This window comes from Salmo trutta, chromosome 27, assembly GCF_901001165.1.
Source record: "Salmo trutta chromosome 27, fSalTru1.1, whole genome shotgun sequence".
Classification (NCBI taxonomy): domain Eukaryota; kingdom Metazoa; phylum Chordata; class Actinopteri; order Salmoniformes; family Salmonidae; genus Salmo; species Salmo trutta.
In genome coordinates, this window is record NC_042983.1 from 19333639 (window position 1) to 19359969 (window position 26331).

General features: G+C 43.2%; 1 protein-coding gene across 2 annotated transcripts in view; it reads right to left on the minus strand.

Annotated features, from left to right (window-relative positions):
* Nucleotides 1-853: 853 nt before the first annotated feature.
* Nucleotides 854-26331, minus strand: part of LOC115164528 (prolactin-releasing peptide receptor-like) — a 64987-nt gene continuing 39509 nt past the window's right edge. For both annotated transcript variants that reach the window (XM_029717092.1, XM_029717093.1), the window contains 2 exons: nucleotides 2511-3024; nucleotides 854-1993 (listed from right to left, as the gene is read on the minus strand). In XM_029717092.1, coding sequence (XP_029572952.1) covers nucleotides 1357-1993; nucleotides 2511-2977 — 1104 coding nt within the window. In that variant the 5' untranslated portion in view covers nucleotides 2978-3024 and the 3' untranslated portion in view covers nucleotides 854-1356. The remainder of the gene's footprint in view (nucleotides 1994-2510; nucleotides 3025-26331) is intronic.

The window sequence follows — 26331 nt, forward strand, 5'->3', positions numbered from 1 at the left end:
GACGTTTCCACTTCACAATAACATCACTTACAGTTGACCGGGGCAGCTCTAACAGGGCAGACATTTTACAAACTGACTTGTTGGAAAGGTGGTTGAAAGTCACTGAGCTCTTCATTACTGACCATTCTACTACCAATGTTTGTCTATGGAGATTGCATGGCTGTGTGCTCGATTTTATATACCTTACAGCAATGGGTGTGGCTGAAATAGCTGAATCCAGTAATTTGTAGGGGTGTCCACGTACTTTTGCATATACAGTGTACACCATTGAAAACGTCATAACCAACCTAAGAGAAAAACAGGAGTCTTGAATGTATATGTGACCATGGCAAGAATTATTCTCCTCTTCAATCCTCTCTTTTTCAAATGTTCTTCTGGACTTTACTCAAACGCCCATTTATTATTGAAACAGTTTGATGAACCAAAAAATGTAATTAATATCATAATAAATTAATTATGTTTGACTGCTCTTTCATACCAACTTTAGACTTGCTTTACCAGACAATCATCTGCATTTTAATAACTTGATTTGGGTGATGAATCCTAACCTATTCTTTTCTTTATATATTTAAATACAAAAATCATCACATCAACATGGGAAATAAAGAATCCATACTTCACATTACATTTACAAAGATGTAACATGCATGATGCAACATCATCAATGTAGTCACATTAACCCAGAAATGAAAACTACTACACTGAGGAGTGTATGCAATTGATCAAAAATGGAAACCAGGTTAAATGGAATAAATTACAATCTTTCTCGAAATGACCAAATAATGTGTTTCATTTTGCGTTAGTGGTTGAGAGATGAAAGCTATCATCTTTGTCACCAAGCCAGGACCGCTTCTGAGGTTGGTAGCATCGCCTGTCAGTCACAGCCTTGAGGTTGTAGAATTCAAGTAAACACCAAACAAAGAACATATATTATTAAACCATCACTGTGTTTGTATCATGGGAATAACCTGAACAATAAAGAACATTCTTATTTAAACAGCATATATATGTACATAGAGAAGATGTCCATATCTTGCTCAACCAACTTCTGATATTTCAACATGTCTATGAAAACTTCTAATGCAGTACGCATTTTTGCAGCAGTCTTGTTTGTGGCACAGTTTTTTGCAATGAACAACCACTTCATCATGTAGAAATGTACATAATATGCACAACAACGTATTATTCACAAAATATTTTTTAAGCTTCATTGTAAATTAATGTATTCATTTGACATTCTTATCTTATGCAGTACTTATGCAGTACAGAAAATCATCCAGCTAGTTCCAGGACCAAATACCTCAGGACATTCTCTGAACACATCCAGTGAAAGGTGGCAGCGTGGGATGAAGTGGTTCACAGCACCACGCTGTTTGTGGCACAGTTGTTGGCAGGGATGCCGATGCGGCGGTGGCAGGTGAACATCTTGCGCAGTTCGGCGCGAAAGCGGTCATGTAGCCAGGCGTACAGGAAAGGGTTACAGCAGGAGGAGCTCATAGCACACAGGTGGCACAGCAGTTGGATGAGCAGGAAGAAGCGCTTGTCAATCAGGTCAATGTCAATGTCCCGCAGCACGTTGAATACACTGATGGGCATCCAACACACGCCGAAGGCCGCCACCACCAAGGTGACCAGACGGAAGGTCTTACGCTTGCGGGTTCGCTGGGCCTCGGCCTGGCTCTTGGTGCGGTGGCCAGGCGCCACACAGTTACGGAGCTTGACAGAGATACAGAGGTAAGAGATGCAGAGGGCAGAGAGAGGCAGGACGTAGGTCATGAAGAGCGTGCTGTAGGCGTAGGCCAACCTCTCCTTCTCTTTGCCCATCCAGAACTCCTCACAGATGGTGAAGCCCTCATTTTTGAACTCCACATGGTAAGTGTGGGCTACAGCCGGGGCCACAAGCCCACAGGAGAGCAGCCAGATCCCAGATAAGAGGTAGGTACACGCCAGCACTGAGATCCGCTTCTTCAGAGGGTGAACTGTGGCATAGTACCTAGGAACAGGTGGGAAAAGATAGATCTACATAACAGCTCATTTACAAGCATGAAAAAAGTGTGATTTGGTATGTTTTTTTGCTTTTTGATCTGACAGTAATTGCACTGTCAGATTGCACTGTGTCGCGCTGATATCACATGCTTGTACTGTTGCTGTAGATTATTGGATTTATTGTTATTGACGTGAAGTGGAAATAAAATCATCTTCAACTGACTTGAGCTTACAGAAGAGTCATATTATGGTGCTGAATACGGCTGTTAAGAGTATTTTATGTTACAGACCTTGAATGTATACCTAATCATCATTCTGTTACAGCCGCAAATACTGAAACACCATGGAGGAAATGTCAATAGAGGATAAATTATCAAACCTGTGGCAGAAATGAAATTACGTAATGCGATAGAAGCTTACATAGAAATGTAATAGCAATGTGTTTATTCTACCCAAAATCAAAATGTTTTGTCTAGTCTGACTTAGATTCAATGATAGTTAAAGCTACCTCGACCAAGGCTTACCTGTCAACACCAATAGCAGTGAGAGTAAAAACAGACACATAGACAGTTACTGGCTGGATGAGGTAAACCAGGTAGCACATGAACCTCCCAAACACCCAGCCGCGGGGGTTGAAGGCATAGGCCAAGGTGAAGGGGACACATGTGGCACACATCAGCATGTCGGAGAAGGCCAGGTTCCCTATGAAGAAGTTGGTGACATTGTGCATCTTGCGGGTGCGGCAGATGACGTAGAGCAACAGGTAGTTGCCAAATACCCCGATCAGCACCACCAGGGCATAGCAGGGGATGATGAGCAGCTTGAAGGACTGCGGCAGCTCCACCCCCACAAACTGAGGGCTCCGTTTGGACGAGGAGGAGTTCTGCAGTGCCACCTCAAAAACCTGACCGCTGGCGTTCCCCTCCATGCCAGCCACACACGGCTCAGGGGAGACCAGATCTACAGCCCACCCACTGCCACTGCCCTCCATCTTAGTAGGTCAAGCACGTCACACTGTATACAAAGGGCCAGAGGTGCCTAGAGGGAAGATAGAAAAAGGAAGACTTAGCTTATCAGTCCACTTGTTTTTGTTGGGCTCAATGGATTCTGATGAGGTTGTGTCAAGTCTATTGAAATTCTTCATATCCAAACTAAATAACTTAACCTAAAAGCCTGTTTCTACTATAGCACTGTGGTGACAGTGAGCATATCTCTGAGAGGCCTGTGCTACCTGTATCCCTTGATTGGACTGATTGTTCTGGATGATACTAGCATCCACTGAATAACCCCTCAGCAAAACTCCTCTCATTAACATTTCTATTAACAAAACAGTTGGGTTGGAATCTAATAATTCCCTTTGGCGCCTAGAGTGAATAAAACATGCATAAAGTATATTTACACAGCACATCAACCAGCTAGCACGTTTGGTTCCTTGGAAGTTCTGGGAACATATATTTTTGGTTTCACATTGGTTGTGGGAACGAAACCATATGTTTCCTGACCTGTAAAACTGGACATTTTTTTAATGTTCTGAGAACAGAAGTGAAAATGTCTTTAAAACTTTCACTGAATGTTTCAAGACTTTTAATAACACTGTATTTTGGTTTAACTATTTAAGCACAGATAGGACACATGAACATTTATTTCCTTAGGCATTAATTATGCAAACACATTTCTTTTTTATTGTGACACGGCATCAGTGAGATTCAAACCTATAATCTTATGTTCTCTGTCCATGGAATTAGTCCACTGTGCTAATTTAATCTATTCAAACAGATCCCATTTCAAAGGAAACAAGCACTCATTAATAAGATCAGGTGTGGCCAATTAGTGGGCGAGGCCAACGCACCTGAACACACTTAACAAGATAGAGGGTAGAAAGAGATTTGTTGATGCTGAGAACGGAATGTACATGTTTTTAAATAACATTCTTAGAACATTCTCTGATCGTCACTAAAGTTTTCTTGTGGTTTTTATGGAAGGTTTTCTTAACGTTCTCGGAACAATTTGAGAACATGACTTTAAATAGAACCATGGGGAAACCTGTAGAAAACGCTGAAGTAGTGACATTTCCACAGAAGAACATTGTTTCTTAGTGTTCTCTGAACTATTTGAGAACATTCCTAACATTCCTAGAACATTACCAAAAGTGAAATGAAATGTAACCATGTTTGAGCTTTTAGGAAAAGTTATGTTAAAGTAATAAAATACCAAGAAAATACAATTTCTTTGTCAAGTACCTTAATAAATCTACTGAGAATGCTCCAAAGCCAAGTAACTGTCCTGCATCATTCCCAGAAAGTTGTGGGAAGGTTGTATGCAAAATATCTATAGGACAACCACGCTTTCACCAAGCTCTAAGAAACATGGTTCTCAGAGCATGTTGTGCTAGCTGGGGCAATGTCTTTAATCAGTGAAATTATAGTAAATCATTCAGAAATCTATTCACTTTATACTGTGAATTGTGCTGCAAATGAGCAGCACTCAGACAGTGACACATGAATGACACAGAAATATGCTCTTTAGTTCAACAAGCCTCTCCTTGTGTAATCATGCTTTGCTTGACAACAACAGATTTGTTGTTGTGACCTCATTTCAGCATGTTTTGCTAAAAGAGTCACAGGATCATTAGGGTATGACTCTATATAGTCTATAGATGACTGCATACATTCAGCATCTTACTGTGTTAGCAGTGGTTCAACAGAAACTCATGTTGAGAACATGTTGTGAACAGGTACACAGATGGTATGAGTTGAGAAGTTGAACCATGTTCATGAGTGACACTGTGCCAGTACGGAGGGCAAACCATCAGAGCCAAAACGGTTTTACCCAATCACATTTACAATCTTGACTGTCTCTGACTGTCTCTCAAATGCTTTTGAGACATGGATTAGTCATGCTTAAACAGGAAGCACACAATGCAGTTGATGGACAGGGCACACACTGGTTGAATCAACGTTGTTTCCACATAATTTAAATGAAATGACGTTGAACCATTGTGGAATAGACGTTGAATTTACATCTGTGCCCAGTGGATAGTATGTGTCTTTCTCTATTTTGAATTCAGCCACATTATGCAGCAAAATAGGGTAATGGACTTTTGAGGTCCTCTTCAGATTGCAAAGCGATGGCTGTGCACCAACAAAATAAAATGTACTCATGACTCCCGCTGGTCAGGAAAATAGGTGGAACAGAGCTGTGAATGTGAATGTTTAGTCAGAGAACCCACCCCACTGGGCACAGATGTCAGTTTCAACATCTAGTTTTGATTTACATTTGGTTGAGTTCTCAACTAACGTGAATTCAACCTGAAATTAACAACAAATGTCACCATGTCATTAGATTTAGTTTAAAAGTTGGGTGTCAAAAAATATGAAATGCCTTTTTTTTTGCAAATCCAATCAGTTTTCCACATTTTCTTTGTTTGAAATTACATGGAAACATATTGATTCAACCAGTTTTTGCCCAGTGGGACAGGTTGTCTAAACATTCACCCACTCTCCTACTGGGAGACAGACAGGGCTGGAACACTAAACAATCTCCCTGTCAGTCAATATCTGTTCCGCTGGCCTCATAACCCAACCAAGGACAGAACATATTAACAAAGGGAATATCTGATTCAATATGATATCTCAATAGATGAAAAACACAGGACTCAGTATAATAGAGGCACATTGTGCACATGGGTTTCACTCTCTGCAAAGTGCTGCAACACATTAGCTTGGAACATTTTAGTCTAATAATGCCAGGGGATGCCCCCAGGCACGCAAACATTTCCCTAACGTGTTATTCACCTCTTTCTGAGAATGCATTTGAATGGCAACTAATGCAGGTCTTTATCTTGGTAGTGCTGATGGATGTCAGCCTGTTAGACACCCTGTCTAGATAGAATCACTGGTTATTAAAGACCATATAAGTTCTACTATAAAGTATTTGTCATTTTACCTCATAACCACATCCAAATACATCTTATTTAGTAAACATATAGCATACTAAAACTTAGGTTATATATATTTTCTGCCAAATAATGTCCTGTATTCCCTTATTTGGAAAACATTGTAAAATGTTCTACCCAAATGAATCCTAGAAATATATATTCCCAGGAAATAAAACCTATTCTAAGTTTGCAGTGGCACAAAACTGGCTCTGATTGAAATGATTGTAGAATGCAAATGACAGAGGCTATAGGAAAAGTGACGTTACTAATTTAATCTTTTCAGAAAAACGATTGTCAAATTATTTCCTATAGCCTATCAAGGCTAGAAAACATGAAAATCCACATTTTAAACCTTACCTATTCGGCAAGAGGAGCAGGTGTCCACGTTTCAACTCCTCCAATATCAGCGGAGACTGACAGTGAATCTGACTGTGGCTGTCAACTTATCCACATTGGAGAATCACCAAACTGAGCGCATCAACGGTCCCCACGTTTCCCACTCCACAGAGAGGAGCAGAGTGAAATAAATAACCCTTGAACGCTCTCAAAGTTATTCAGCTGTTTTACAGCATAGCCTTCATTACAGTAAAGTCATTTGTGAAAATGTGCACCAAATCCTCAGTGGGCTGCCTGCAGTGTGCACAGCTGCCTCTGATGACCACCTGCTTGTATGCAACAGGTACTGGACAGAGGGTCTGTCGCATCCTAAACAGTAGTAGATTTGAATGTAACAGTTGGCAATTTGTGATGGCTTTATCAATCTATACATGTCTACATCACCGTAGATTAAATTGTTTTATTTTTGGAAGTGGATATTGGAACGGCAGAGCGGGTGGGTTAAGGTAAGGGTTAAGGTTAGGCATAGGGTTTCAAATTGAATTTATAGGGGTATCATGTAGTGGAAACGCAACACTAACTATTCAAATGGATCCCCTCAAGCATCCTTATTTATTTGTCAGTTAGACTGAGTTGATTACATGATCCCTGTTTTCATGACCAATGAATGTAGAGAAAAGCCTTCGTCTTCTAGTATCTCTAGGTTTTAATCAATGGCTGTCCATGTTGGAGGGAATGACTATCGATTCTAAATCATTGGCTATTCATTGAATGCCTATTCATTCTAAATCATTGACTGTGATTTAAGAAGACCAGGGCTACGTGCCAGGCCGGGGGCGACCAGGTGTTTCATTCGCTCTGACAGTTGCATTCATTAAAGCATGGGGCTGTTCATCATAGACCACATAGTAGTGAGATCAATAGATGTTAACCTCCCTCACCTACTCGTACAAAACACTGCTCCTGGCTGTGTCAGCTACCTGGGAAGTGAGCCATAGTGACAGTGTGGTGTTAAATTGGAGTGGTGTGAAGGCAGTCTGTAGGCAGTGGGCAGGTGTCTATGCAGTGCTACAGTATGCACAATGTAGCCGGTGGCAGTTTTGACAGCTGCAATTGCATATTCATGACTCACTGTGATTGTTGGGTGCTGTAAGCTCAACTACAACAGCAAAAATGCTTTTGTTGGTCCTATTTTGTCTGCTTTCTTACAATTTTACAGATCGGAAGGGATGGATAGTAAAGTAATGTACTTGCACTGGGTTCAGTTGTTCCTCTCTCCATATAATTAATTATTTTGTTACAGTTTCACCAAGCAAACCTAATGATTATAAATAGATGTTATTTTCAAACGGGCACTGGTATTTGATTCATTAAAGGCATGTCCTGGATGTTATCCTTACAAATAATCCTGATAGGTATCAGTCTGGTGTTTTCTGTAATGACCTTAGTGATCACTGTTTTACAGCCTGTGTTCATAATGGCTGCTCAGTGAAACGACCTGTCTTGACTTGTCATAGACGCTTGCTAAAAAACTTTAATGAGCAAGCCTTCCTTCATGATCTGGCTTCTGTAAATTGGTATAGAATCAGCTTGATCCCCTCTGTCGAAAACGCTTGGACCTTCTTTTTTGATATTGTCAGAAGTATTACTAACAAATACGCGCCCATAAAGAAAATTTGAATTAAAAAGAGGTTCAGCCACTGGTTCGATCGTGATCTGGCAAAGTTACTCCACCTAAAGAATTACATTTAGAAAATCGCTCGGCACACGCATACTCAGGCTGACTGGCTCTCGTTCAGGCAAATGAGAAATAAGTGCACTCAGGAAGGTCAAAGTTAGTTACTTTAAGGAGCAGTTCTCTCTCTTGGTCTAACCCCAAGAAGTTCTGGAAAATGGTTAAAAACCTGGGGCCTCATTTATAAAACAGACTTATGATCAATTTTGATCTTAAGTATGACTTATGCAGAAAACCATGTATAAGTAGTTATTTATAAAACCTTACTTTGATGTGGAAATTATCTTATCTCTACGCAAAGTCTAGACTTGACGTAAGTGATTTTCCTGCTGGTTATGTAGGGGTATTGCAGTTTGGGATGCAAATGCGTCCAAGCCTGTGGTGAACTGTGCATTAGCTTTATGAATAATTTGTTAGGAATTATCAATTAAAGGTGTGAGGAATTAATTGCCAGATGCAACATGTTTTGAATTAACAACAGGATGCAATGTTCTATATCACAGCCATCATTGAACCGCATCCTGCCACAAGTGACCGAGGCGATACTACACGTATTGTCCAGGAGATACATTAGTTTCCCATTTACAGCCGACAAACAGGCGCGCGTCAAAGCCGAGTTTGTGCGCTCATTTAATTTCCCAAGGGTCATAGGTGCAGTTGACTGCACGCATATTGCCTTACGTGCACCGACTATAGATGGACATGAATATGTTAACAGGAAGAATTTCCATTAATTAAATATTCACATCATCTGTGATGAGTATGCAACTTCTCAATATATGCTCCAAGTGGCCAGGGTCTACGCACGACTAATTCATTCTGTGCCACAGCAGAGTAGGCCTGCATCTAGAAGCTGGTGAGAGTGGAGGCGAGTGGCTTCTCGGTGAGTTCTTTTCTTTTCAGTGTATAATAGCCTATTAACCGTGCAAAATAATGTAACACAACGGTTTTACCCTATTAGGTGACAGGGCTATCCACTGAAAACGTGGCTTCTCACTCCCTTTGCCGATCCAGAGGAAATGCGCTACAACTTGATGCACGGCAGAACAAGGCCGGTTGTGGAGCGCATCATCGGACTGCTAAAGGGCAGGTGGCTTTGCCTTGATGCATCAGGTGGAAAACACCTCTACAAGCCAGAAAAGGTAACTTCATTTAATAAAAATGCAAAACTTTAATTTAGTTTTAAAATGGGTCAACTTAAAGCAACAGATATCAACATTTTCTAATTAGCATTTTATTGAAATTGCACACTGAAAGGTTCTGGCCAAATAGCTGAAAACCCTGCGGTTGGCACGGCGGTTGGCCCTGCGGTTACTGAGATGTCCCCTTGAAGCTTGTGCCTTTTGAAGCAACGCTAGTGTAAACTAATGGAATCAGCTGATTCCTATCATTTCCACTAGCATTGCAACAAAATGCGAACAGATTTCAAGGGGACATCTCAGTAATTGTAGTGCCCATTAGTAGTGCAAGTTTGTTTGACAATAACACCTAAGTATAAAATGTTGGCCAGTTTTAAGAATGAATGGTTTCCCTCCCCAATCAAAGGTGAGAGGCATAACATAGCCCTGAGGCATGGTATTAGAATGGACGCCCAAGAGCCTCCTAACCTACCACCCAATGGAGCACCTGCCCCACCTGATGCAGTGAGAAGGAGGCGGCAGCTCATACAGAGATTGGTGGTAAGAAACAGAATGCCAGACAATATACAAAGCATAGGGTTATTATTCATGTTGTGGAAATTGTTCAACAATTGCATTATGTAAATGATTCAAAAGCCTGCGTATTCTTCCGAGTTCAGTCACAATCTGCCCAACTAATGTGTTCAACTTGTTCTGGGTTTGCAGGACTGAGGCAGTCAACACGCGAACTGTAGACGTGGACGCAGACATGGATGCACCCTCGACACTGGTGGCCAAACATTCCCCCTCACTCCTGGCACCTGCGGGTCTGCGACGCTTGGGACTTCATCCCGGCGCACGGACACAGACGTGGACGGACCCTCGACACCTGTGGCCAAACCTTCCCCCTCACTCCTGGCACCTGCGGGTCTGCGATGCTTGGGACTTCATCCCGGCGCACGGACACAGACGTGGACGGACCCTCGACACCTGTGGCCAAACCTTCCCCCTCACTCCTGGCACCTGCGGGTCTGCGATGCTTGGGACTTCATCCCGGCGCACGGACACAGACGTGGACGGACCCTCGACACCTGTGGCCAAACCTTCCCCCTCACTCCTGGCACCTGCTGATTTGGGAGCCTCACGCACTTTATCCTTGGGTGGAGGGCGCACAGGCTGCAATCCTCCCTTGGTGGAGGGGGCACCCTTTCCAGGCACACAGGCTGCAACGAAGCTCCACCCATTTCCATGTGAATAAAATAATAAAATAAATCAGTGCATGTCTTGTATATTGTGTATTACAATGACTGACAACCAAGTTTCACATTCTCTTAATTACTTACCGTTATCCAGTGATATAATCGTGGGGGTTTCGTGCGCCGACTTCACAGTTTCCGATGTTACTGCTAAATGATGTAAAAGTTGGGATAAACCATATGAAAAATTTAAATTAAGCAAAATAGAAGAAACTCACCTTTTTTGAAACATTCACTGTTGCCGTTCGGAGCATGTGCCATTGTATGCGCTTTCCACAATGATTGCCCCGATACGCTGGTCACTTGGGAGAGCTCCGGTGTGCCAGGCCCCCCTCCCGTTGCCTTAATGCGGGGCGGCAGCGTAGCCTAGTGGTTAGGGCGTTGGACTAGCAACCAAAAGGTTGCAAGATTGAATCCCCGAGCTGACAAGGTACAAATCTGTCGTTCTGCCCCTGAACAAGGCAGTTAACTCACTGTTCCTAGGCCGTCATTGAAAATAAGAATTTGTTCTTAACTGACTTGCCTAGTTAAATAAAAAATACTGCGGTTATATATATGACTATTATTTTTTTCCCTTGCAGTTAAAGGTCATACCATTTCTTTTTCACATCAGCCACAGTTCTGTCTTGCTGCCCCCGCTCATTCAATGCAGCGGTGACACACTCCCAAGCTACCTGTTTGGCTTTGCTGGTCAACCCACTACTTAATCCACCGAATAAACGTGTTGCCTGTCTTCAATCTCCTCTACCATCGCCGTGATCTCGTCTTCCAAAAAGTTTGCTTTTCTCTTTTGGTCCATGGCTATTCCTGACTAAACCCTCATTTGTGCTAACATTCTATAAGGGGAAATCGCTGATTGTAAAGGCACGTTCAGGTGCCGTCAATTTTAAATGTATAGATCACAGGTGCGTAAGTTACAAATGGGCTTCTTCGAACCTGCGTAAGCAAGATTTTTTATGCTCAGCATTTTTTATGAATCGAACGTAAGCACACTGTCGGAAATTATCTTACGACCAAGTTCAAGTATAAATCTAAGAACATTTTTATAAATGAGGCCCCTGGAGAATAAAGCCTCCTCCTCACAGCTGGCCATGTCCCTTAATGTTGATGATGTGGTTGTTACTGACAAGGAGCACATGGCTGAGCTCTTTAATCACCACATCAAGTCAGGATTCCTAATTGGCTCTGCCATGCCTCCTTGCCCATTCAACAATTCTTCCTCTCCCACCCCTTCTAATGCGACTATCCCTGATGCTCCTCCCTCTTTCTCCCCTGCCCCGCTACAAAGTTTCTCCCTGCAGGCGGTCACTGAGTCTGATGTACTAAAGGAGCACCTTAAACTTGACCCCCCAAAAACATCTGATTCAGATGGTTTAGACCCTTTCTTCTTTAACCTGTTTAGGATAGGGGGCAGTATTTTCACGGCCGGATAAAAAACGGACCCGATTCAATCTGGTTATTACTCCTGCCCAGAAACTAGAATATGCATATAATTGTTTGATTTGGATAGAAAACACCCTAAAGTTTCTAAAACTGTTTGAATGGTTTCTGTGAGTATAACAGAACTCATATGGCAGGCCAAAACCTGAGAAGATTGCATACAGGAAGTGCCCTCTCTGACCATTTCTTGGCCTTCTATAGCCTCTTTATGGAAAATAGAGGATCTCTGCTGTAACGTGACATTTTCTAAGGCTCCCATAGGCTCTCAGAAGGCGCCAGAATGGGGAATGATGACTCTGCAGTCCCTGGCTGAAAAACAGTAGCGCATTTGGATAGTGGTCGATCTGAGAGCAATGAAATGCATGCGCGCGTGCACGTGAAGAGTCCATTTTACATTTTCAGTCTTTGAACGAAAACAACGTCGCCCGGTCGGAATATTATCGCTATTTTACGAGAAAAATCGCATAAAAATTTATTTTAAACAGCGTTTGACATGCTTCGAAGTACGGTAATGGAATATTTTGAAATGTTTTGTCACGATATGCGCCGGCGCGTCACCCTTCGGATAGTGTCTTGAACGCAAGAACAAACGCAATAAACTATGGATTATTTGGAACCAAACCAACATTTGTTGTTGAAGTAGAAGTCCTGGGAGTGCATTCTGACGAAGAACAGCAAAGGTAATCCAATTTTTCTTATAGTAAATCTGAGTTTGGTGAGTGCCAAACTTGGTGGGTGTCAAAATAGCTAGCCATGATGGCCGGGCTATCTACTCAGAATATTGCAAAATGTGCTTTCACCGAAAAGCTATTTTAAAATCGGACATAGCGATTGCATAAAGGAGTTCTGTATCTATAATTCTTAAAATAATTGTTATGTTTTTTGTGAACGTTTATCGTGAGTAATTTAGTAAATTCACCTGAAGTTTCGGTGGGTATGCTAGTTCTGAACGTCACATGCTAATGTAAAAAGCTGGTTTTTGATATAAATATGAACTTGATTGAACAAAACATGCATGTATTGTATAACATAATGTCCTAGGAGTGTCATCTGATGAAGATCATCAAAGGTTAGTGCTGCATTTAGCTGTGGTTTTGGTTTTTGTGACATTATATGCTAGCTTGAAAAATGGGTGTCTGATTATTTCTGGCTGGGTACTCTCCTGACATAATCTAATGTTTTGCTTTCGTTGTAAAGCCTTTTTGAAATCGGACAATGTGGTTAGATAAAGGAGAGTCTTGTCTTTAAAATGGTGTAAAATAGTCATATGATTGAAAAATGTACGTTTTTTGATTTTTGAGGAGTTTGTAATTCGCGCCACGCCCTATCATTGGATATTGGAGCGGTGTTCCACTAGCGGAACATCTAGATGTAAGAGGTGTTAAGGTTGCTGCCCCTACCATCGCCAAGCCTATCTCTGACCTTTTTAACCTGTCTCTCCTCTCTGGGGAGGTTCCCATTGTTTGGAAGGCAGCCACGGTGCATCATGTATTGAAAGGGGGATATCAAGCTGATTCAAACTGTTATAGGCCAATTTCTATTTTGCCCTGTTTATCAAAAGTGTTGGAAAAACTTGTCAATAATCAACTGAATGGCTACCTTGATGTCTATAGTATTCTCTCTGGTATGCAATCTGGTTTCTGCTCAGGTTATGGACATGGTCCAAAATGATTTTAACCTATGCCCTTGATTCTAAGCAATGTTGTGCTGCTATTTTTAATGACTTGGCCAAAGCTTTTGATACGGTAGACCATTCCATTCTTCTGGGCCGGCGAAGGTGTATCTGAGGGGTCTTTGGCCTGGTTTGCTAACTACCTCTCTCAAAGATTGCGGTGTATAAAGTCAGAACATCTGCTGTCTCAGCCATTGCCTGTCACCAAGGGAGTACCCCAAGGCTTGATCCTAGGCCCCATACTCTTCTCAATTTACATTGAGCATTGCTCAAGCAAAATTAAGCATAGCTCAAGCAGTAGCTCAACCATTTATATGCAGATGATACAATCTTATACTCAGCTGGCCACTTCCCGGATTTTGTGTTAAATGCTCTACAACAAAGCATTCTTAGTGTCCAACAAGCCTGCTCTGCCCTTAACCTTGTTCTGAACACCTCCAAAACAAAGGTAATGTGGTTTGTTAATAAGAATGCCCCTCTCCCCACCGCTGTGATTACTACCTCTGAGGGTTTAGAGCTTGAGGTAGTCACATCATACAAGTACTTGGGAATATGGCTAGATGGTACACTGTCCTTCTGTCTGCACATAGCAAAGCTGCAGGCTAAGGTTAAATCTAGACTTGGTTTCCTCTATTATAATCGCTCCTCTTTCACCACAGCTGCTAAACTAACCCTGATTCAGATGACCATCTTACCCATGCTAGATTACGGATACGTAATTTATAGATCGGCAGGTAAGGGTGCTCTTGAGCGGCTAGATATTCTTTACCATTCGGCCATGAGATTTGCCACCAATGCTCCTTATAGGACACATCACTGCACTCTATACTCCTCTGTAAACTGGTCATCTCTGTATACCCGTTGATGCGTATTTATAAAACCCTCTTGGGCCTCACTCTCCCCTATCTGTGATACCTACTGCAGCCCTCATCCTCTACATACAACACCTGTTCTGCCAGTCACATTCTGTTAAAGGTCCCCAAAGCACACACATCCCTGGGTTACACCTCTTTTCAATTTGCTTCAGCTAGCGATTGGAACGAGCTGCAAAAAACACTCAAACTGGACTGTTTTATCTCCATCTCTACATTCAAAACCTAAATCATGGACCCTCTTATTGACAGTTGTGGCTGCTTCGCCTGATGTATTGATGTCTCTACCTTCTTGCCCTTTGTGCTGTTGTATGTGCCCAATAATGTTTGTACCATGTTTTGTGCTGCTACCATGTTGTGCTGCTACCATGTTGTGCTGCTGCCATGTTGTATTGCTACCATGTTGTTGTCATGTTTCTACCATGCTGTGTTTTCATGTGTTGTTGCCATGCTATGTTATTGTCTTATGTCTCTCTTTACGTAGTGTTGTGGTGTCTCTATTGTTGGTGATGTGTGTTTTGTCCTATATTTTTATTTCATTTTTCATTTTTAATCCCAGCCCCCGTCCCTGCAAGAGGCCTTTTGACTTCTGGTAGGCCGTCATTGTAAATAAGTATGTTCTTGATGATCTGACATGTAGTTTCCAGTTGGCAGCTGTGAGGTGCCGTTAATTGATTTTAAACGTTGTTCTAGCTGTGATGTCTCAAACATGTCCCCATATGCATGAAACATAATGAACACTGCAGGCACAGGAATCTCAGGTGTGTGAAGAATAATTTTCAAACCATAGCAACAAGTGTGGAGGAGAAGACTACACAGTAGTGGAGAAAATAGCATGGAATCATTATTATTTGTGTCACACTTTTTATTAGACAAGAGGATACGTATACGGACTATGTTTGCCATACAGCAAATAAATATACTTTTACATTCAAATACTTTCCCAAAATACTATTTGTACTGTCTTAAAATATCCTGGTAGAATATTTGGTTTTACAATTTCACTTTCAAATACTTTAAAATAAAAGTAGGATAGTTGTTTTGGGCTGTGTACACAGAAAAGTTTGTTCAAATTCTCATGTATTTGAACCCAAGTCTGCTGTATGCTTGTTGCAGTGGTGTTTGTCTCAAGGAATTTTAACAGTGATACCAGATATCAGATGGTCAATGCAATCCCTCGTTGTCTGTCATATAAACTGTACATAATGTCCATTCATTTAGCATTGTCAATAAAACCTCTTGCTAACACTACATTTGAAGGGTTCCTTATTACAGTGTGATTATATATGTAATTACACTCTAACAAGTATTGTAATTATTTCATAATAATTAATAGTTACACCGTACAAACAATATGTAATTGGTGGCAATTGCACTCAGTAATAGACAAGGTATCTTGCCCAAGCATTTCACTACACCTGCAATAACATCTGCTAAATATGTTTATGTGACCAATAAAATTTGATTTAATTTGATCTGCATTAGTTTTTTGACATGATTGATCTCTGTCGAATGTGGAGCTGGCTACACATATTGTGAATATTTATTTATTCTTAACACAATTACATTTGTAATGTCAAATCTCGCATTTTTCTTCTAAATACTTGCTTTTATGTTAGCTAGCTGGACAGGCAAATGCCGCCAAGTACTAAACTCTAAACCAATCATAACGTGTGCACTATCTATGGTACTATCGCTGCTGATCACACCTGCCAATCACGTTAGCCATACTTAAGGTAGTAGACAACTGGTGACAGATCGAGAGAGCTCTCCGTCCGACAAACTTCTATCAGGTAAATAAAGTTTTATTTATTTGTAATCTAACTATTTAGTTATAGAAACTTGATACCAATGCAAGCTGGAAAATGACTCCAAACTTAGAACACAGCAACCTTAGTAATGTAGTTAGCTTGCTAGCTAGTTACAACAAGTTACTAGCAAGTTACTAGCAAGTTGCAAGCAAGCAGGAGCAGATAGCTTTATCACTAGCTTGCATGTCATTCTGGGACAAGGAGCATTTTAGGTATCAGTTTATTCAAAGTAATAATTTAAGATTACAAAAATCTATAGGACAAGTAGTGTACATCTACTTCAGTCATCAAGGCAGGACCCATTAATTTCATTCATACAGACAAATAAGACATGTCACATTATTCCTGTCAATAGTTGGATTAGGACGAATGCAGATCACCCTGCCTCAGGCTGTCAGGATGTACATTTTTAGCTCACAAACTGCATTCCTTAGCTGTGATGATTTATATTATTAATTATTGTCTTTTTCTTTTGTCTCACATGATCTAATCAGCTCTCTTGTGTTCTGCTCCCAGAGATCAACCAAGTGCTATTCACCATGCATGGGCTGATTTACTCACCTGTGAGGAGAACCATCCTACAGCAGTTTGAATTACCCCTGCCATCACCATTTAGACATTGAGACAACATATGCATTTGCCTGATGTCTTTTCTTTGTGGGTTTTGTCTTAGACTGTCTAGTGCATTTTAGAGTTGAAGAACACCAACTACAGATAAACATGCTTGTTTGAGCATCGTCCCCACAGTGACAGTACGTACAGTTGAAGTAGGAAGTTTACATACACTTAGGTAGGAGTCATTAAAACTCGTTTTTCAACCAGTCCACAACTTTCTTGTTAAGAAACTATAGTTTTGGCAAGTCGGTTAGAACATCTACTTTGTGCATGACACAAGTCATTTTTCCAACAATTGCTTACAGACAGATTATTTCACTTATTATTCACTGTATCACAATTCCAGTGGGTCAGAAGATTACATGCACTAAGTTGACTGTGCCTTTAAACAGCTTGGAAAATTCCAGAAAATGATGTCATGGCTTTAGAAGCTTCTGATAGGCTAATTGACATCATTTGAGTCAATTGGAAGTGTACCTGTGGATGTATTTCAAGGCCTACCTTCAAACTCAGTGCCTCTGCTTGACATCATTGGAAAATCAAAAGAAATCAGCCAAGACCTCAGAAAAAAAATTGTAGACCTCCACAAGTCTGGTTCATCCTTGGGAGCAATTTACAAACGCCTGAAGGTACCACATTCATCTGTACAAACAATAGTACGCAAGTATAGACACCATGGGACCACGCAGCCGTCATATCGCTCAGGAAGGAGACGCGTTCTGTCTCCTAGAGATGAACATACATGGTGCGAAAAGTGCAAATCAATCCCAGAACAGCAAAGGACCTTGTGAAGATGCTGGAGTAAACAGGTACAAAAGTATATATATCCACAGTAAAATGAGTCCTATATCGACATAACCTGAAAGGTCATTCAGCAAGGAAGAAGCCACTGCTCCAAAACCGCCATAAAATAGCCAGACTACGGTTTGCAACTGCACATGGGGACAAAGATCGTACTTTTTGGAGAAATGTCCTCTGGTCTGATGAAACAAAAATAGAATTGTTTGGCCATAATGACCATCCTTATGTTTGGAGGAAAAAGGGGGGAGGCTTGCAAGCCGAAGAACACCATCCCAACCATGAAGACGAGGGTGGCAGCATCATGTTGTGGGGGTGCTTTGCTGCAGGAGGGACTGGTGCACTTCACAAAATAGATGGCATCATGAGGATGGAAAATTATGTGGATATATTGAAGCAACATCTCAAGATATCAGTCAGGAAGTTAAAGCTTGGTCGCAAATGGGTCTTCCAAATGGACAATGACCCCAAACATACTTTCAAAGTTGTGGCAAAATGGCTTAAGGACAACAAAGTCAAGGTATTGGAGTGGCCATCACAAAGCCCTGACCTCAATCCTATAGAACATTTGTGAGCAGAACTGAAGAAGTGTGTGCGAGCAAGGAGGCCTACAAACCTGACTCAGTTACACCAGCTCTGTCAGGAGGAATGGGCCAAAATTCACCCAACTTATTGTGGGAAGCTTGTGGAAGGCTACCCAAAATGTTTGACCCAAGTTAAACAATTTAATGGCAATGCTACCAAATACTAATCCTCCCCCTCCCCCCCTCCTCCCTCTCTGCGGATGACTTCGTCAACCATTTTGAAAAGAAGGTTGACGACATCCGATCCTCGTTTGTTAAATCAAACGACACCGCTGGTCCTGCTCACATTGCCCTACCCTATGCTTTGACCTCTTTCTCCCCTCTCTCCAGATGAAATCTTGCAACTTGTGACGGCCGGCCGCCCAACAACCTGCCCGCTTGACCCTATCCCCTCCTCTCTTCTCCAGACCATTTCCGGAGACCTTCTCCCCTACCTCACCTCGCTCATCAACTCATCCTTGACCTCTGGCTACGTCCCTTCCGTCTTCAAGAGAGCGAGAGTTGCACCTCTTCTCAAAAAACCTACACTCGATCCCTCCAATGTCAACAACTACAGACCAGTATCCCTTCTTTCTTTTCTCTCCAAAACTCTTGAGTGTGCCGTCCTTGGCCAGCTCTCTTGCTATCTCTCTCAGAATGACCTTCTTGATCCAAATCAGTCAGGTTTCAAGACTGGTCATTCAACTGAGACTGCTCTTCTCTGTATCACGGAGGCTCTCCGCACTGCTAAAGCTAACTCTCTCTCCTCTGCTCTCATCCTTCTAGACCTATCTGCTGCCTTTGATACTGTGAACCATCAGATCCTCCTCTCCACCCTCTCCGAGTTGGGCATCTCCGGCGCGGCTCACTCTTGGATTGCGTCCTACCTGACAGGTCGATCCGACCAGGTGGTGTGGCGAGAATCCATCTCCGCACCACGTGCTCTCACCACTGGTGTCCCCCAGGGCTCAGTTCTAGGCCCTCTCCTATTCTCGCTATACACCAAGTCACTTGGCTCTGTCATATCCTCACATGGTCTCTCCTATCATTGCTACGCAGACGACACACAATTAATCTCTCCTTTCCCCCTTCTGATAACCAGGTGGCGAATCGCATCTCTGCATGTCTGGCAGAAATATCAGTGTGGATGACGGATCACCACCTCAAGCTGAACCTCGGCAAGACGGAGCTGCTCTTCCTCCCGGGGAAGGACTGCCCGTTCCATGATCTCGCCATCACGGTTGACAACTCCATTGTGTCCTCCTCCCAGAGTGCTAAGAGCCTTGGCGTGACCCTGGACAACACCTTGTCATTCTCCGCTAACATCAAGGCGGTGACCCAATCCTGTAGGTTCATGCTCTACAACATTCGCAGAGTACGACCCTGCCTTACAAAGGAAGCGGCGCAGGTCCTAATCCAGGCACTTGTCATCTCCCGTCTGGATTACTGCAACTCGCTGTTGGTGGGGCTCCCTGCCTGTGCCATTAAACCCCTACAACTCATTCAGAACGCCGCAGCCCGTCTGTTGTTCAACCTTCCCAAGTTCTCTCACGTCATCCCGCTCCTCCGCACACTCCACTGGCTTCCAGTTGAAGCTTGCATCTGCTACAAGACCATGGTGCTTGCCTACGGAGCTGTGAGGGGAACAGCACCTCCGTACCTTCAGGCTCTGATCAGTCCCTACACCCAAAGAAGGGCACTGCGTTCATCCACCTCTGGCCTGCTCGCCTCCCTACCTCTGCGGAAGCACAGTTCCCGCTCAGCCCAGTCAAAACTGTTCGCTGCTCTGGCACCCCAATGGTGGAACAAGCTCCCTCACGACGCCAGGACAGCGGAGTCAATCACCACCTTCCGGAGAGACCTGAAACCCCACCTCTTTAAGGAATACCTGGGATAGGATAAAGTAATCCTTCTACCCCCCCCCCCCCCCCCAAAAAAAAAAGATATAGGTGTACTATTGTAAAGTTGTTGTTCCACTGGATATCATAAGGTGAATGCACCAATTTGTAAGTCGCTCTGGATGAGAGCCTCTGCTAAATGACGTAAATGTAAATGTAAAAAGTGTATGTGAACTTCTGACCCACTGGGAATGTGTTGAAAGAAATAACAGCTGAAATAAATCATTCTCTCTACTATTATTCTGACATTTCACATTCTTAAAATAAAGTGGTAATCTTAACTGACCTAAGACAGAGATTTTTTACTTGGATTAAATGTCAGGAATTGTGAAAAACTGAGTTTAAATGTAATTGGCTAAGGTGTATGTAAACTTCCGACTTCAACTGTATATACCCCAACCAGAAACCATAGATTACAGGCAACATCCGCACTAAGCTAAAGTCTATAGCTGCTGCTTTCAATAGCAGGACTCTAACCTGGAAGCTTATAAGAAATCTCGCTATGCCCTCCAACGAACCATCAAACAGGCAAAGCTTCAATATAGGACTAAGATCGAATCATACTACACCGGCTCTGACGCTCGTCGGATGTGGCAGGGCTTGCAAACCATTACAGACTACAAAGGGAAGCACAGCCGAGAGCTGCCCAGTGACACGAGCCTACCAGATGAGCTAAATTTCTTCTACGCTCGCTTCGAGGCAAATGATACTGAAACATGCATGAGAGCACCAGCTGTTCCGGAAGACTGTGTGATCATGCTCTCCGCAGTCGACGTGAGTAAGACCTTTTAACAGGTCAACATTCACAAGGCCGCAGGGCCAGACGGATTACCAGGACATGTACTGCGAGCATGCGCTGACCAACTGGCAAGTGTCTTAACTGACATTTTCAACCTCTCCGTGTCCGAGTCTGTAATACCAACATGTTTTAAGCAGACCACCATAGTGCCTGTGCCCAAGAACACTAAGGTAACCTGCCTAAATGACTACCGACCCGTAGCACTCACGTCTGTAGCCATGAAGTGCTTTGAAAGGCTGGTCATGGCTCACATCAACACCAGTATCCCAGAAACCCTAGAACCACTCCAATTTGCATACCGCTCCAACAGATCCACAGATGATGCAATCTGTATTGCACTCCACACTGCCCTTTCCCACCTGGACAAAAGGAACACCTATGTGAGAATGTATTCATTGACTACAGCTCAGCATTCAACACCATAGTGCCTTCAAAGCTCATTAATAAGCTAAGGACCCTGGGACTAAACACCGCCCTCTGCAACTGGATCCTGGACTTCCTGACGGGCCGCCCCCTGATGGTAAGGGTAGGTAACAACACGTGCGCCACGCTGATCCTCAACACAGGGCCCCCTCAGGGGTGCGTGCTCACTCCCCTGCTGTACTCCATGTTCACTCATGACTGCACGGCCAGGCACGACTCCAACACCATCATTAAGTTTGTCGATGACACAACAGTGGTAGGCATGATCACCGATAACGACGAGACAGCTTCTAGGGAGGAGGTCAGAGACCTGGCCGTGTGGTGCCAGGACAACAACCTCTCTTTCATCGAGATCAAGACAAAGGAGATGATTGTGGACTACAGGAAAAGGAGGACCGAGCACGCCTCCATTCTCATCGACGGGGCTGCGGTGGAGCAGGTTGAGAGTTTCAAGTTCCTTGGTGTCCACATCACCAACAAACTAACATGGGTCCAAGCACACCAAGACAGTCGTGAAGAGGACACGACAAAACCTATTCCCCCTTAGGAGACTGAAAATATATGGCATGTGTCCTCAGATCCTCAAAAGTTTCTACAGCTGCACCATCGAGAGAATCCTGACTGGTTGCATCACTGCCTGGTATGGCAACTGCTCACACTACCCTCTGTAGGCCCAGTACATCACTGGGGCCAAGCTTCCTGCCATCCAGGACCTCTATACCAGGCGGTGTCAGAGGAAGGCCCTATAAATTGTCAAAGACTCCAGCCACCCTAGTCATAGACTGTTCTCTCTGCATCCGCATGGAAAGCGGTACCGGAGCGCCAAGTCTAGGTCCAAGAGGCTTCTAAACAGCTTCTACCCCCAAGCCATATGACTCCTGAACATCTAATCAAATGGCTACCCAGACTATTTGCATTGCCTCCCCCTTCCCCCTCTTTTACACCACTGCTACTTTCCATTATCATCTATGCATAGTCACTTTAATAACTCTACCTTCATGTACATATTACCTCAACTAACTGGTGCCCCCGCACATTGACTCTGTACCAGTACCCCAATGTATATAGTCTCACTATTGTTATTTTACTGCTGCTCTGTAATTACTTGTTACTTTTATTTCTTATTCTTATCCTTATTTTCTTTAAACTGCAATGTTGGTTAGGGGCTCATAAGTAAGCATTGTAAGGTCTACGCCTGTTGTATTCGGCGCATGTGACTAATCCAATTTGATTTGATCTCAAAGATGAAATTCAATGTAGAATCAGTTTGACAGATGTCAAACAGATTATTTAATTATTGTAACAAGCAGGGGTGAGAATTATATTGTCCCTATCAGGAGCCCAGGCTTTTGCCATAGATTGTAGATTTCTTGTCTCTAGACCACACAAGCTTTAGATTGCATTCTGCTAAGGCACGTGTCTTTCTCTAGATCAGTCAGCTACATTGGTGACCAGAGTGCGATCCTTTCAATGCGCCTATGGGGCCTGGACACACAAATGCTCCCAAGAGAGAAGGGGAATACTAAAGCATGCGTTGATGACAGTTTTTTCATTCTCCATCAGAGGCCCAGACTTTTGGCATAGATGGTAAAGCTCTCATTTTAAGATTGTGCCCTCTATGGCACTTGACATGAATTGATTGGTACGTTACACTCTACTTAGATACTTCCTATACTTCCTGAGACACCTTTGCCATTGTCTCTGTACTCAATGAATGCTGAAAAACTATTTGTGACGGTGTTCTTTGTTTGAATGTACAGTCGTGGCCAAATGTTTTGAGAATGACACAAATATTAATTTTCACAGTCTGCTGCCTCAGCTTGTATGATGGCAATTTGCAAATACTCCAGAATGTTATGAAGAGTGATCAGATGAATTGCAATTAATTGCAAAGTCCCTCTTTGCCATGCAAATTAACTGAATCCCCCCCAAAAAACATTTCCACTGCATTTCAGCCCTGCCACAAAAGGACCAGCTGACATCATGTCAGTGATTCTCTCGTTAACACAGGTGTGAGTGTTGACAAGGACAAGGCTGGAGATCACTCTGTCATGCTGATTGAGTTCGAATAACAGACTGGAAGCTTCAAAAGGAGGGTGATGCTTGGAATCATTGTTCTTCCTCTGTCAACCATGGTTACCTGCAAGGAAACACGTGCCGTCATCATTGCTTTGCACAAAAAGGGCTTCACAGGCAAGGATATTGCTGCCAGTAAGATTGCACCTAAATCAACCATTTATCATTCCTGAGCTTGCTGGGCTCACTCACAATTTTGCCTAAGAACACAGCCATGAATAAAGAATTGTACCAACACATCCTCCAAGAGCAACTTCTCCCAACCATCCAGGAACTGTTTGGTGACGAGCAATGCCTTTTCCAGCATGATGGAGCACCTTGCCACAAGGCAAAAGTGATAACTAAGTGGCTCGGGGAACAAAACATCAATATTTTGGGTCCATGGCCAGGAAACTCCCCAGACCTTAATCCCATTGAGAACTTGTGGTCAGTCCTCGAGGCGGGTTGACAAACAAAAACCCACAAATTCGGACAAATTCCAAGCATTGATTATGCAAGAATGGGCTGCCATCAGTCAGGATGTGGCCCAGAAGTTAATTGACAGCATGCCAGGGCGGATTGCAGAGGTCTTGAAAAAGAAGGGTCAACACTGCAAATATTGACTCTTTGCATCAACTTCATGTAATTGTCAAAAAAAGCCTTTGACACTTATGAAATGCTTGTAATTATACTTCAGTATTCCATAGTAACATCTGACAAAAATATCTAAAGTCACTGAAGCAGCAAACTTTGTGGAAATTAATATTTGTGTCATTCTCAAAACTTTTGGCCACGACTGTATATACATGAAACGTACATTATGGAAAACATGTCTCACACTCAGTCGTAGTTAATAGAATAATAAATGGATTGGCAAGATTTTGGCACCGTCAACTTTCAGAAGGTTAGTAGGAAAGTTAATAATTTAATGTAGTATTTGAAACTCTAAAATAATTGTCTCTGTATCATAAAGGCTCTTTATCATTCTCCATACCTGATATTCCAACTCATCCAACATTATGCATGCCCACCACTGGGCAACAGCTATTTGAGAACTAAATTGTTTTTTCCCCTTCATCAATTTACACACAATACCCCATAATGACAAAGCAAAAACAGGTTTTTGGCATTTTTTGCAAATAGGAGTTACTGCAAAGCGATATGGAGCGACTCCATACCCTGGCAGAACGCCATGGCCATGCATTTAATACATGTCTAGAGCAATTCTGTAGATTCCCTACTAGGCAGCAAGCCACAACAGTAATCCCCCAGACTCTCAGCAACCCCAACACCAGCGGAACTTCTTCCCAGCCTACCCCGGTGTCCCAAGAACCTTGCTTACCCCCTCTGGAGCGTTGTTCAACCGGACTCCACCCAAACACGGCTAGAATCCACTACTCCACCGGATCCTTGCCGTAAGCTCTGGACCTTGGCACCGGGTTACCGCTGCTATCGAGTGGCTATGGTGGCTAATGCCCCTGCCCCGAAGCTAGCACCAGTTAGCCGTGAGCCAGGCGCATCTCCCGGCTAGCAAACTAAATTACTACAACTACAATACCTCTTTCGCCATCTGGCTTGGATCCTTTGTCGACACGGCGCCCCGCCGCACCACCACGACTGGTCTGCCGACGAATACTCCATCCGCTGTGCCTTCAACCGGCCTCTGTCGGACGTCGGAGCAGACGCTTCTACTAGCCCCGACCTGCTAACTTTAAACGCCGTGTCGCCCGCGTGCTAGCGTAGTAGCAACTACTCCGCGGCTTCCCTGTTCCATCTATCGCTGTCCCCTGGACCCTATGATCACTTGGCTACAGAGCTGATGCCTGCTGGACTGTCCATTAATGACGGTACTCCATTCTGTTTATTTTTGTTTATCTGTCGGCCCCAGCCGCGAACTCAGGCTCTGTGTGTAGTTAACCTACCCTCTCTGCCCATTCATTGCCATTTTACCTATTGTTTTTGTCTTAGCTGATTAGCTGTTGTTGTCTTGCCCGTTGTTGTCTTAGCTAGCTCTCCCAATCAACACCTGTGATTGCTTTATGCCTCGCTTTATGTCTCTCTCAAATTTCAATATGCCTTGTATACTGTTGTTTAGGTTAGTTATCATTGTTTTAGTTTACAATGGAGCCCCTAGTTCCACTCATCATACCTGATACCTCCTTTGTTCCATCTCCCACACATGCGGTGACCTCACCTATTATAACCAGCATGTCCAGAGATGCAACCTTTCTTATCATCACTCAGTGCCTGGGCTTACCTCCGCTGTACCCGCACCCCACCATACTCCTGTCTGCACATTATGCCCTGAATCTATTCTACCAAGCCCAGAAATCCGCTCCTTTTATTCTTTGTCCCCAACGCTCTAGACGACCAGTTTGATAGCCTTTAGCCGTACCTTCATCCTACTCCTCCTCTGTTCCTCGGGTGATGTGGAGGTAAACCCAGGCCCTGCGCGTTCCCAGGCACCCTCATTTGTTGACTTCTGTGATCGAAAAAGCCTTGGTTTCATGCATGTTAACATCAGAAGCCTCCTCCCTAAGTTTGTTTTACTCACTGCTTCAGCACAATCCGCCAACCCTGATGTCCTTGCCGTGTCTGAATCCTGGCTTAGGAAGGCAACCAAAGATTCGGAGATTTCCATACCCAACTACAACATTTTCCGTCAAGATAGAACTGCCAAAGGGGGAGGAGTTGCAATCTACTGCAGAGATAGCCTGCAAAGTTCTGTCATACTTTCCAGGTCTATGCCCAAACAGTTCGAACTTCTAATTAAAAACATGAATCTCTCCAGAAATAAGTCTCTCACTGTTGCCGCCTGTTATCAACCCCCCTCCGCTCCCAGCTGTGCCCTGGACACCATATGTGAATTGATCGCCCCCCATCTGTAAACATGAGCACCCTCATAGACATTATCCTGACCAACTTGCCCTCCAAATACACCTCTGCTGTTTTCAGTCAGCATCTCAGCAATCACTGCCTCATTGCCTGTATCCGCTATGGATCCGCGGTCAAGCGAC